Source organism: Fusarium graminearum, chromosome 1 (assembly GCF_000240135.3).
Source record: "Fusarium graminearum PH-1 chromosome 1, whole genome shotgun sequence".
In the NCBI taxonomy this organism is placed as follows: domain Eukaryota; kingdom Fungi; phylum Ascomycota; class Sordariomycetes; order Hypocreales; family Nectriaceae; genus Fusarium; species Fusarium graminearum.
In genome coordinates this window covers 4,242,318-4,255,759 of record NC_026474.1, presented here as the reverse complement: position 1 = coordinate 4,255,759, position 13,442 = coordinate 4,242,318, and the positions used below count along the sequence as shown (strand labels likewise).

Below are 13,442 nucleotides of genomic sequence, written 5' to 3'. Positions count from 1 at the left end.
AAGTTAGTTGACGCGTCGAACAAAAATTTAGTTAGGAAGAAAGGCTGAAGTGGCGACCACTTCTAGGCAGAGGGCAGTGGTATTGCTGAGACAGTGGAATACAAATATAAACTCTGTCACGAACCTTTGAATCAAGCTTGGTGAAGACACCGTGAAAGGAATGTTGTGAGTCAAGATGTTATGGCAAATCGTCTGATGCTGTAAGTTAGTAAGGGTTACCCAGCCCGGAAGAGACGATTGAGGAATGAAGTAAACAAGGTGTGATGTGAAAGGACAAGAGTAATCGAGGAGCATGGGGCGGAGACGATGTTTATGTTGAAGAACAGTACAGTTGTGAGGACGATAGAAGTGTTTTGACGTGCGGGTAAGGAAGATGGGTTGTGGAGGTCCACTAAAGTGGGTACATACCCCTACGCGGCTAGACAGGTCGCGTTGCTCTAGGTACGTCAGGTTTCCAAGCGTGATGTCCCACTACGAGACAAAGGATTGGATGTTGACAGGAGCAAGGGGATGCGAAAAGCTCGGCTTTTTTTTGACTTGACGTATGGGAACGCGCCTTGAATTCAGAAACCGAACCGCGGCGTGCAGCAGCAGATGGTAATGCACAAAATCGAATAGGGCTGGGGACGATATAGCAGAGGGGATGGATGCTGATAGGGAGGACGGGATAGGAGGGGAGACCGTACAAGGATGAAGAGATGAATGGTAGGCCTGTCCTGGAGGCGATGGACGATCAAAGTATGAACGGGTACACACACAGAAGAGAAAAGAGAGATTCAAAGTAATAAAGTCAAGCTGATGGACGGTGGTGGACGGGTCTTTACATTTAGTATGGAGGGGCGGGTAGGATGAGATCAGTTCCAAACGCGCCTGCATCCAGGTGCAGTCGCGAAAGCCTTGGAGCGTCGACAATCTTGGAAACGCTACGTACTACTTCCGGTCAGGCCAGTGTGTTTGTGGGACATTCGCCCTAGCAACCGCCCACCAACGGGGCTATCATTGGTCCAACCTCGTCGCGCCGTACTGGTGGGACAGTACTCACAGAGCTGGAGCCCTGTAGCAGAGACGTGATGGCGTCTGTCAGTGATGGTTGTGGCGGTGCGTGCCACTAGGACGGGTGTCTGTGGCTCGATCTCTCCCGCCGGCACAAAGTTATTCATTATCCGAAGAAATTTCAACGTCTCCAATACGGCTCTCTTACGACACCTACGGGCACAATTGGTGAGCGTCGGTGTGTTTGCGACGGTCCGGGACATTTCAATTCATATCTCAGTGTTTTACTGAGGAAAATTGGGCATCCCGTGGTTGACTCTGATCATCAATTCCGCGGGTTCGTTCTTCAACCAGCTTCTTCACCAAAACTGGCTCGCCATCTCCTTGAGCCGATATCGAAATTACCCACACACCACGGATATAGGCATCCATGAAGATCTACTGCTAGCACCTTTCAATTCCATATAGACCGAGACCGAAAATGCTCCAAACCGGTCTCAACTTCGCGGCAGCGAGGCAAAGCCTCCTTCGCTTTGCGCTGAACCGACCTTTGCCTCGAACATATGCGACCATCAGGCGTTCCAACGAGACCACAGCCAGTCCGAAAGAGCTGGCCGAAAACCCCGAGGCCCAAGCTGCTATTCTACGAGTATACAAGCCCCGATCACCCGGTGTAAGACATCTCAAGCGACCAATCAACGATCATCTCTGGAAAGGACGACCTTTCCTCCCATTGACATATCCCAAGAAAGGTCAAGCCAAGGGTGGTCGTAATGTTTCTGGAAGAATCACTGTACGACACCGTGGTGGTGGTGCAAAGAGGAGAATAAGAACTGTTGATTTCATCCGTAATCGACCGGGCCCTCATTTGGTGGAGCGCATCGAGTATGATCCAGGACGAAGTGCGCATATTGCTCTCGTCACTGAAAAGGCGACCGGACGCCACACCTACATTCTTGCCGCTGATGGACTGAGGTCTGGAGATATCGTCCACAGCTACCGCGCGGGTATTCCTCAAGATCTTCTCGACAGCATGGGTGGTATTATCGATCCTGGTATTTTGGCTGCCAAGACAGCCTTCCGTGGCAACTGTTTGCCCATGCACATGATTCCTGTTGGTACTACAGTGTTTGGTGTCGGATCAGCTGCCAGGCGAGGCGCAGTCTTCTGCCGTAGTGCTGGAACTTCAGCTGTAGTGGTTAACAAGAACGAAGAGACAAAGGATGATGGTACCAGGGTCATGACTGGCAAGTATGTCGAGGTGCGACTTCAGAGTGGTGAAGTCCGACGAGTCAGCAAGGATGCCTGTGCTACCATTGGTGTCGCGAGTAACATTCATCACCACTACCGTCAGCTGGGTAAGGCTGGACGAAGCCGATGGCTCAACATTCGACCCACAGTTCGTGGTGTTGCTATGAACAAGGGTAAGAGAGAGGAACGTACAATTATCGAGAGAACATTTATTGACACGATGCACAGTTGACCATCCTCACGGTGGTGGCAGAGGTAAATCGAAGGGTAACCGTCACCCTGTATCCCCCTGGGGTGTTCCTGTAAGCCAACCAAGCTCTCACCAGATATACAGCGTAACTAACACATCTTTCAGACCAAGAGTGGTTACAAGACCCGACGCAAGCACAACAGAAACAAGTGGGTAGTTGTGCCTCGACCCAGAAACAACGGAAAGCGCCGAGACAAGGCCAACTAAGAGTGTTAACGGAGCTACGTGATGAGTTGACGGACGGGATGAAACGCACATGCCAAGTCAAGAAAGAGTTGGGCTCCAGTGCATTGTATATTATGACGCTACATTGTACTATATGTGACATTATAGATGAGGACGTGATGGGCGTCTTAATCCAAGCATTAAGAAAACGACCTTTGTATCTGGATTGTGCACTGGTGTTGATAGATATCATGTTGCACGTGTGAGATGGCCAAACGTTTCTGTTGTCTGTCAGTTTTCGAGGACGCAGGGGCCAGCCAACCCTGATTGGCTCTCTTAGGCATTCTTGTTAATTAATACCTACCTACCTTTGGTATTCTGTACTTGGTATCGTAACCACCTACCTACTAGGCACGCGGGCAGCATAGAAACCAGCACTGCTTGCCTAGTGATTGATAGAAATATCATTTGGCTTTAGTGAGTGTATGGTTTAAGAGCGTGCCAATTGGTGTTGCTCTCAGGACCAACAAACGCAACAAGACGGATAACCCCCTGGAAAGACTGGGGGTGTCGAGTTTCACCCTGGTGAGAGCATTGCATTAACCAAAAAGGGTTCTTTGTCCGCAATAGAGGTAAACGCTTTTATTATTCAAAATTTGAATTGTTGATAATGGAAGGCTGAATGCCAAGAAGATATTTTCTTTGTGTTCCGATAACCGAGTTAATCGCATGGCGTCCGTTCAAGGTACGAAGTAGCCAATAAGCAATTAATAGAGATGACTATGTGACTAGAATTTCACTGCACAGCCGCATATAGCCACGCAATGTGGTGACAGGCCCACAGCCTACTGGGGCAAGAGTGTTCAGCAGGATACAATAAGCCAGAGAGATCCAATATAGGAGTAGCTTTGATTAGAGTATTTCATCTGGTAACAGTGTCCTGGGGTCTATAAATGAGAAATAAAAGGATGCCTTGTTTTTTTTATTCTGACGAAATGCTATCAGTCATTGACGTAGGCGAACGTGGAGTGTGTAACAGCAAATTTAAGGTTAATTCTCACTGGAGAATTATGATTGGCCGGGAAGGTCCGGAGTTTCTGGACGGGAACAAATGACCGCAGATCATGGCAGGGCTTGGCCACGGGGGTTGTCCCTTTCAAGGAAGACCGCACGACGAGAACCTGGGTTAGGTACTTTGGTGGTAGTTAGAGAGCAGATACCTTAGTACGGATACCTACAGGTGTACATTGGCTGATTAGTGCTAAGTAGGGAGTGGGCATTGTAATAAATCATCCGTGTCCTACGGAGTCAAGTGGTCAAAGAAAGCCCAGAACAGGGTAGTTTTGAGACTCCAAGCGTGCTAAGCAACCACTGACCAGGATTGTAGAGATAGGACTGAGCTCTTTATTTGTAATGTTTTCTCCAGATACTTCCATGATTTTAGATAGGTACCTAGGCATATACGTAAATGCTTGGGCATGGACACTGGGGATATATTACTACAACATGATACATGCTGGGGAACAATCAGTATACCTGCTCCATTCATTATTTATTTAATACGGCGTCAGGTGGATAGCAAAAATAGGGACTTGAAGCAATCCAGACTAAATCATTAGACCACTCTTAGGCTATATCAACACTAAGAGTGATCTAACATTTATGTCGACCACTAAATCAGTATCAATTTTTATGCAACCCGCTTGGGCGTGTAAACACTGAGTTTGCTTCCACGATGATAGCTTCGTTGAACTTTTCGTGATCTATCAATCGTAAACCCACAGCACCTCAAAATGATTATAAGCGGGTACCACGCGAGCATTTCCCCAATGAGGTTCCGTTTACGCCGCTGACGCTACAGAGACTGGACTCGTCATAGCCTCGCCTAGCACCGTACTTTAGGTGGTATCTGTACTTGAGAGCACTAGACGCGCGCATGCTCAAACACATTTACGAGAGAGAAGCAGATATCATATCATTGAGATGGGAAAAAGTCAAATAAAGGGAGGCTATGAAAACGGCACTTGATTCAACAGGTCACATGAAGCGGACATGGAAGGTTCCCCTAGAAAGTCAAGCATAATTCTTCTATTTCCAGATCTGACCCCTGCCTTCGCACCAGGCGCCCAGAGCCTCCAGCTCGTACCTGTACCTGTACTAGGTCCCGCAGTGCCAGCAGCCCGCGGCACTCCATGCTGCTGTCCACGTAACCCCCAATTACCGAAGGGACTTCATTTAGCCCCCCTGTGAGATGCCTCAGCCCCGTTTCTTACATCAGTTTCCAAATGCCAACTTCTCTGCTAAAGGTAAAACCAGGCGCACCTAGATTAAACATAGAAACGGGCATCGTTGGTTACCGTTTGTAACTGATTCAAGAAAAACCAATTGACGAGCGCCTTTTTGCTTCTTTTATATATAGGAAAAAGGCGAGCGAGGACGGAGTGAGACACCAACTGTATCCAACATTGACCCCATATGCCACCATCCTCATAGTCTATGCTCATCATCGCCGTATCCATTTCCAATCCCTACCTCCTCAAAGACCCTAGACTCACATTGTCGCATACCAAAAGGGCACAAATCTGTTACCGCTAACTGCTACCCTTCGCTTGGCTTGGCTACCAAGCTACCTTCTTTTGGCCTCTTTCTCACACCACACACCTCAACTCTCTCTCTCTATACACGCCCCAAGCCTCTCCCCCAGACACAGCAAACCTCCCGTCTCGAGTGTTCGCAGCAAACGGAAAACGGGGGCTTTTTCCCTAAACCCAGTGCGTGACGACAAGCCCCAAAGTTCATATAAACATCCTCCCCCCGATTCGGCGCTCGATCTTCTTCTCCCCTCTTTCTCGGCTAGACTATGCATTCCTATTACAAGATGGGCGACTCAGGTTTAGGAACGATATCCGGCGGTTTACGAGGCCGTCGCTTCCCCATCCGACTCATCTTGTCCTACCTTTCCGACTGGATTATTTGCTTCGCCTTGGTTGGTGTCGGAGGTTGGCTCGACAAAGTTGCGCCAGCCAAGCGACCATTTTCACTTGTCGATCCCAACATCTCGTACGTCTACCACGAATACCCAACCTGGGCAGTTATGGATGGAGCTGCTGTGCTCCCTGCTCACGTCGCTATATGAAGCTAACCATCATGATAGATACCCTTTTGCCGAACATGAACTCGTCCCCGCCTACCTCCTCTTCGTCCTCGCCATTGGCGTGCCCTTCGTCATCGTCGCCGTCGTCTCTTTGATCTTTGTCCCTGGCCCGACCGTTCCCAAAGGCACCCCAAAGACTCTCATCTGGCAGCGAAAACTGTGGGAGTTACATGTTGGTGTTTTAGGACTTGTCCTCTCCCTCACGCTGTCGTGGTTTTTCACCAGCTCGATGAAGAACCTCTTTGGCAAACCTCGACCCGATCTCCTCTCTCGCTGCGAACCTGACATAGCAAATGTTGAGAAATATCTTGTCGGTGGTTTTGAATGGCGCAACATGACCGGCCAGCTCGTTTCCGCTGCCATTTGCAAACAAAAAGACAAGTACAAGATCGATGATGGTTTCCGTTCGTACCCTAGCGGTCACTCATCTTCTGCCGCTGGCGGCCTCATCTACGCTTCACTCTTCATGGCCAGCAAATTTGCGATTACTATCCCGTTTGTTATGCCTTCGGCTGCCGCTGCTGCGGGAGCTGCCAGTCATGCTGCTTTCCCTTCCCGTATCAGCACTGGCCCTATTGTCGATCCCTATGAACCTTCGCGCGCCCGCGGCCTCGATGGATCTTTCTCTTCTGCACCCATGAAAGGCCAAGAAACCGCCAAGGTCCAGTCTCTGCGCCGCCAAGCTGCTGCGCCCCCGATTTATCTCCTTGCTCTTGGCCTTGTGCCTTTTGGCGTCTCCATCTTCATTGCTGGTTCGCGCTGGCACGACCGTCGCCACCACGGTTTTGATATTCTGTTTGGTTACTTGATGGGTCTCATTGCCGCCATCTTTGCCTTCCGTTACTACCATTTGCCAATCCGTGCTGGCGCAGGCTGGGCATGGGGTCCTCGAAGTGACGAGCGGGCCTTCTGGGCTGGCGTTGGACGACATGGCTATGCTGGCACAGACGAAGAGCTTGGCTCATATGCGCAAACACGACATGACACGGGTGTGTCTGGAGACACATCATACCCACCCATGACATCTGCTCTGGCACAGCGAAACGTTCGCTCGACATCGAACCAAGAAGAGCCTCGACCTAGCCAGAACTTTCAAGACGTGGAACTGCAACGCATGGACGACTCGGATCGTCTGGAGAACAGGTTCCCCGATAATCGGTTCGCTGAGAGCCGGTACGGTGACGCACACTACGCCGAACATCGTGTCTAAGATCCTTGGAGCAGCTGTACATAAAGACGGCGAGTCTCTGAGGAAAGCCATGTCATTATATATGTGTGTGTGTGTAATTTTTCAATTGCTGTGTGTACGGTATATCCATGTTCAGGGGCAAAAGAAATACCCGTGGAATATCGGGAAGGGTTGGATTTCCTTGTTTATAACAGGTAGCGAAAGGCTTGGACAGATAGAATACTTGATATTTGGTACGATATGATACGAACAATGAAATGACCGATTATACATCTGCAGCCTGGCATTAATACGACGCTCACTGTGCAACCAAGATTAACTTGCGGGATAAATCCAGGGGATCCAAATACCCCTTTGCAAGGAGCGCATTTATCAGTGACTAGTTCACTTGGGGACTCGATATAGTAGAAAACAGACGCTTCTTATTGAACAACTATAATTCAAGAAAATACTATTTCACCCATTTGTGGTTTATACCAGCCCTGCCAGTTTTGCCCTACATTGACTTGCCGCCAAACGCCGATCCAGAACCGAACCAACAGGAACGAAAGCAACAGAATAGTCACTCCTTGGGAGATGATGGATATCCATCCAGCAGGAGATCCACGTCCCGTCAATTGAACCGATAAGGCACTGAGAAAGTGAGGATGGTCTTTGTGGTGTCCGTATATGCCCGTTGCGCCAGTTTATGCGGCCTGTTTATGTGACCTTGGAGGGGTTGTTGCCAGTGACCTGACATGCACTCTAATATTCTGTCATGAATTGAACAGTTTACTAAAGGCCCTCAACGACAGCCATGCGGCCATCTATTCCCTCAAACTCGAGTTCCTCGTCATCATCTTCTTCTTCATCCTCCATCTCGTCGCGGAAACCAGTGTCGATCTCAAGCTTGCGAAGTCGACGACGCATCTCATCGCGCTTGGAGCTCTGCCAGCGAATCAGGGCCGCAGAAGCGTGGACCTTGAATCCGTACACGCGGGGGACATATCGGTCCACGCTCTTGGTGGGGATGAGGGCGGGATACACCTGAAAGAGGATGTTATGGAACGAGGTGCCAAAGTAAGCGCCGTCAATGGCGGCATGGCGCGATGATTTGGGATTGTAGATGTCCTCGCATCTGGCACAGTAGAGCTTGACTGGCTTTAGGTTGGGGACATCAGAGAGACCCATAGGAAGGAGGGGGTGGGAGTGACACATGACACGAGGGCATTTTCCAAACTCGGCCTTTTTGTACTTGTCAAGCTATATGGTGTTGTCAACGAGTGATCAGAAGAGGGATTGTGGTGAGTGCACGTACCATTTTTGATAGACCTCTAGTCGTAACAATATAGCGAGCATGCACGAGACCGTAAAGGTGCCTTGCAGATTTCTCTATGGCCTCGCGCATCTCATCATCGCACTCGAGGTCAAAGACGTCGGTGACGAGGTCCAGCGCGTACTGGTAGTATTGTACCTCTGTGTTCAGGCCAGTCAGGTTGAACCTGTCTGTGAGGTAGTCCTCATCGATTTCGCAAAAGTACTCGTTGCCCCTGGACGAGATAAACTAGGAAAGAAGATGCTTGATTAGCACGTGAAAACCCAAGTGCCAAAAAAAAATAGAAGAAGACCCTTAGCGACCCCGCGATTCCACAGGCTATCCGAATATCACAATGCGGTGATAGCGGGCACCGATCGAAATCCAAGGCGCGTGGGCATATGCTCGATGCACTCACCCAATCCCTCCAGTAGCTTGTGTAGTCGCTATCCGACTCGCTCACATAGTCATCCATCATGCTGGGCGTAGAGAAGAAAGAAGAATAAGACTAGTTATTGATAAACACGGTTTAGAGACGAGGTACCATGTCCTGGCTTCAGCTGAGGTCGCTGGATTATCGATGCGCAAGACTCGGAGCGAGTCTTGATATTATTGAGTTGAGTTGTGCGTGAGTGGGTGTTGGAGTATTATCGTGGATATCGTCTCGTATGTATCGTTTCGTTTCGTGTCATATGTATCGTTGTCGTTAAACCCTGGGCCAGTGCTTGAGAATACTGGAGGTCGGTAGGCTTGGGGCTGGACTTGATGGTGGGGTTGCAAAAGCCGTCTGCGTCTGCGTCCGCATTTGCTTCTCCTGCATTGGCGATGGGATGGCCAACGGGTAGCTAGGTAACGTGACTTGGTGGAGCACGTATCGCGAACTCGAGCCTCCAGGCCTATCTACAAGGTAGTACCTATCTCAACACCATAAAAGTATCACGACTCGCTCTTACTCACGGGAAAAAAAAGCGTCGTTCATACCTAGATGAAATCGCCGTAGTCACTCAAAAAATACCAAGGTTTTTGTCGTCTGAACTGTTCATTATCCAGGTACTATCTATCCGCTTTTGAAATGGCCCCTACCTTCAAAACGTACCTAGGTACCTATAGGTACAATAGTATTCTGGAACTATAGTACTCAAAGTCAATTGTGAACATGATACGTTGTAAGTAATCGAAAAGGCTACCTCCTTTTTCAAGTGTCTTTTATCGCATTTATTAGCAAGAACATATTCAAAGGATCTCATTCATCTATTTGCTCTATTTCTGCAATACCCGTCAGATGATTTTAGGCCGTATCCTCATTTCGAACAATACAGCAAAGCTAATCCCAGTAATACCACCATAAACAATTCCCAGTATCAACTCCTGTGGCTGCTAAACATAGTCCCCGTATACACAAAACGTCCCGTTATCATCTAAGTGGCGATAATCGTCGAAGCGACACTACCTCCCTCGCTTCCAGAACGTCTCTCTGACTCGGATGTGCCGTCCTCATCGCCACTCGTCAGTCCGCTTCCCCCATTCGTTGTTCGCGACGATGGAATCTGAAGTCGACTCCCTACACCATCTTGCCCTGAATCTTGTTTGAGTGCCACCTCCACCATTCTCATGGCTTCTTGTAACGTTTCACCCGTTTCATCCATGGCCGCCAGGAAACGTGCAAGTTCTTTGCATAGTTCCCAATCGCCTTCTCGCATTGCACGAGACAGCAATCGCACCGACTGTTCGGTCGACGAACCCAATTCGTCCAGCGTGTGCAATATAATAAGATACCCTCCCGCGGTCTTCAGTGACCCTCTCTGCAGAGACTCCTCGAATAGTTCTTGGGCCTGCGGAAGATAGGCGAACAACGTCTTCCATTGCCGAACCTCGGTCTTGCGTGTGCATTGTAGCACAATATCTAGATACTCCTTGAACGAGGATAGAAGGGACAGTACACGAGGTAGCACGGCGTCAACAGGCTTTGGGGACGTATCGACCTCTTCGTCCAACACACGATGTAATAATATTTCGAGTCCGTGAGCAAAATACTCCAGTTCTTTGTACTGATGAGCTAAGTTTGACGCCTCAACTGATCTGCTTTGCATTAGGTAAAATCGTAATAGATCCGGAAGTATTAGATGCGTCTGTTTATAATTAGCTATCGAATCATCAACATGCTCCTTGAAACTTACTCTGATGGCGAAATGAAAATACGAAAAGTTCACATCGCGACGTTGGACAAGATCAGACTCGACTCCTAAAATGATTCCCTTTTCCAGCAGGATGGAAAGGGGGTAGAAGTCCACAGGAATAGACACCGGAGATGGCGACTCTTTACCGTTTTCTCCAGTCGCATCGAGTACTTCACTGATGTCTGGCCAAGCCTTGAGCTCCATTCCATCAAACACCCACAGAGAATCTTTCAGGGCTGGCGGCCCGTTCCGTAGCGGATTGTCTTCCAATTGCCTATTTGCGTTTCGCAATGGTTGGTCTCTGACGCTGGCGTGATACTCCACGTTTTGTGCAATAACACGCATATCGTATTTGAGTTGGCCATCGTCGTTTAACGACGGTCGCAGTAGTACAAGCTTGCCGTCGACAAGAAAGATTACCGAAGCAACAGCAACATCCTGGGATGGATCACCGTCTGTCAACTGCGTATCGGGCAGTATCCAACTCAAACCTCGAACTCGGGCCGGAGATCTGACAATACCGTGGAACGCGATCTGGCCCACTTGGATGAGTCGTATAGAACCTCCATGGGGTGTAAAAATAAAGTGGTATAGCAAGTTTTCATAAGTGTAAACAAGAAGCGAGTCCTCGCCAGAAGTAGTGACCAGCACCACAGGAGCTGGGATTGTCTGCGTATGCAGGATTTGAGCAGGATCAAGTGCCGTCTCGCGAGAAAATAGCCGTAGCTCGAATTTCCTGTTTGCCTCTACCGCAGCAACAAGAATATGCTGATGCCAGCACATGCCTCCTCTTACTTGGAATTCGTTCTCCATGGACTCGCTGGCAAATGTTTTCCAACGACCACTGTTCACACTATAATGGGCGAGTCCACGACGACCTGCTACAGCAACATAGCGGCCATCTGGAGAGATAACGGTCTGTCGTATCGGCCACTGGTTTAAGAGGTATGTCGGTGGCATTTTTGCTGTGTGCCATAGGAACGGTTCTGCCGAAATGCTGGTAAGGTCAGGAACGTCATAGCCTCTGTAGACCATCACACTTGAAGGTGTCTGCAGCACTGTCCGGAAGACGTTTGCATCATTGTAACATCCAGTAACAGCATTCTTGGCCATCTCGAGAGACCATACTGCTTCATGTTTGCGCGCGGTCATCAGGATCTCGGATCCGCCACCCACCCAGGTAGCTCCGGCTATCCCAGATAACCACTCCTCTCCATTCGCGCGCGACGTTGTTTCCTCCGATCCAAAACTATGGCTGCCAAGCTTGCCAAACATGCTCCAGGTCGACCAGCCCTTTTCGAAACCCGCGAAAAGGCAATAGCCATCAGGCGAATAACTTAGGGTTGTAAAGGCCCCTGAAGACGCAGTTGAAACAGGGACTTGGTGAGTGTGCGAATGAGGAATGTTGCCAGCGTAGTCACGAACGGAGTAAACCTGTACAGTGCCGTCACAGCAACCAACAGCAATAAGCGAGAACCGTGCGTTTATAACGGCCGTAATAGCACGGTCATTTTCGCCTTGGGGTATGTGAAAACAGTGGCCTTTGAACAGACGCTTCGCATCGGGATCGTCGGCCTGGCTCGTCTCTGCTCGGTGATTATATCGCTGAACCGCATATGCTCGCCCGCTTCTTGTAATCCATGTCAAAAGATTCATAGGGCGATCGTGTGTCATCTGGACGATGGTCGCCTTCTTCTCTACCCATCCCATACGGCTGATTATCTCGGTTCTTGTCTGCGAGCCTGTACTGTCTGGAGTCCAGCGAATGCACTGGACCGCAGCAGGCTTTCTTGTCGACACCATAAGCTCGTCGTCGAGGGCAAGGGCACTTTCGATACCGGCGTCAACCTTGATAACCATTCTGAAACGTACACTCAGGTCACGAACCCCGGGTCCTTCGCCGGCGCCCCATAAGATTTGATCAGGGGGTAGTCCGGTAAGGCTTCCGATGAGACTCTGCCTGCGTCGCTGAACATTGCTGTAGTTTGCGAAGTGAGGTTTGTATACACGCGAATCCGAATCGGTGGCTAGGGAGTAAGTGATGAGATAACCCTGGTCGGTGTGTATGACGAGAATGGCGGCATCGGGTCTTAACAAAAGGTCGACATTCTTGCCATATGTCTGTAGGGAGTAATCCGATCGAATTACCACGGCCAAGATTACAGCGGGCTATATACGTCAGTATGGAACGAGGTTATATCCAAATGCCTTGAAAGCCTCACCTTGGTCTGCCAGACTGTTATCGAAGTTGTCGTGATAGCAGCAAATAAGTTGCCGGTCCGCGAAACTCGCAACGCCAGTATTGGGTCTTTTATAGGAATACCTCCGGGTTCGGTGTTATCTGACACTTGTGGAGGTTGACTTGCTGGGAAATCATCATGTTCGACAGGTCGAATTCCTGGAGTTATTGGTGTCGGCAGTGGTGGAGAGTCGAGGGCATCGAGGGGGCCGCGGGGCTGGGAGGAACTCGAGGGACCAGGCGAAGGGGTCAGGCTAGAATCGGAGGGACTCGTGAGTCCATCGTGGGAGACGAAAAACTTGAAGGCTGAAGATCGACTGCTGCTCGTAGCATGGATACGTGGTGTTCCAATGGGCCAATACATTGCGACAGCTTAGCTGAGAAGCTAAGGGTAGCTGTAGCTGTGTATGTGGATGCGCGATGCTTTTGAAGGCCCGGCACTTCAATGGGAAAGATGTCGCTGTAGCAGAAACCCAAACATGTCCCTGGGCGTTATCCAACTCGAGAACTGGCTCATCAGCCCATTGGGTTCTGGCGATGATTGTAGGGCGAGAATATTAAAGGTGATGTGGTTGTCGCAGTGTCGCAGGTGAGCTCCTAGGGATGTTGTCATGGTAGAGGCTCATTGGCGGTTCCTGAGCTTACCTAAGGCTACTTGCTCCTTCTGGCATCCGAGCATTCCCTTACCACTCCTGTAAACCTGCCACTCCCGGGCACCCTTGCAGTGAAT

General features: G+C 49.6%; 4 protein-coding genes across 4 annotated transcripts; 2 read left to right on the top strand and 2 right to left on the bottom strand.

Moving 5' to 3' along the window:
- Positions 1-1,474: 1,474 nt before the first annotated feature.
- On the top strand, positions 1,475-2,701 carry FGSG_01290 (60S ribosomal protein RML2; the record flags this gene model as incomplete). Its single annotated transcript, XM_011318770.1, has 3 exons — positions 1,475-2,417; positions 2,473-2,546; positions 2,600-2,701. 3 exons carry the CDS (start codon positions 1,475-1,477, stop codon positions 2,699-2,701), a joined length of 1,119 nt encoding a protein of 372 aa, XP_011317072.1.
- Positions 2,702-4,970: 2,269 nt separating this feature from the next.
- Positions 4,971-7,457, top strand: FGSG_01289 (uncharacterized protein). Its single transcript, XM_011318769.1, has 2 exons — positions 4,971-5,719; positions 5,814-7,457. The coding sequence occupies exons 1-2, from the start codon at positions 5,520-5,522 to the stop codon at positions 7,021-7,023; spliced, it is 1,410 nt and encodes a 469-aa protein (XP_011317071.1). The 5' UTR covers positions 4,971-5,519; the 3' UTR covers positions 7,024-7,457.
- FGSG_01288 (casein kinase II subunit beta-2) lies at positions 7,405-9,088 on the bottom strand. The gene is made up of 3 exons (XM_011318768.1): positions 8,715-9,088; positions 8,300-8,545; positions 7,405-8,244 (listed from the first exon to the last, which is right to left on the bottom strand). The coding sequence occupies exons 2-3, from the start codon at positions 8,387-8,389 to the stop codon at positions 7,777-7,779; spliced, it is 558 nt and encodes a 185-aa protein (XP_011317070.1). The 5' UTR covers positions 8,390-8,545; positions 8,715-9,088; the 3' UTR covers positions 7,405-7,776.
- Positions 9,089-9,714: 626 nt separating this feature from the next.
- FGSG_01287 (uncharacterized protein) lies at positions 9,715-13,076 on the bottom strand (the record flags this gene model as incomplete). Its single annotated transcript, XM_011318767.1, has 3 exons — positions 9,715-10,425; positions 10,474-12,642; positions 12,696-13,076. 3 exons carry the CDS (start codon positions 13,074-13,076, stop codon positions 9,715-9,717), a joined length of 3,261 nt encoding a protein of 1,086 aa, XP_011317069.1.
- Between the last annotated feature and the right edge of the window lie 366 nt (positions 13,077-13,442).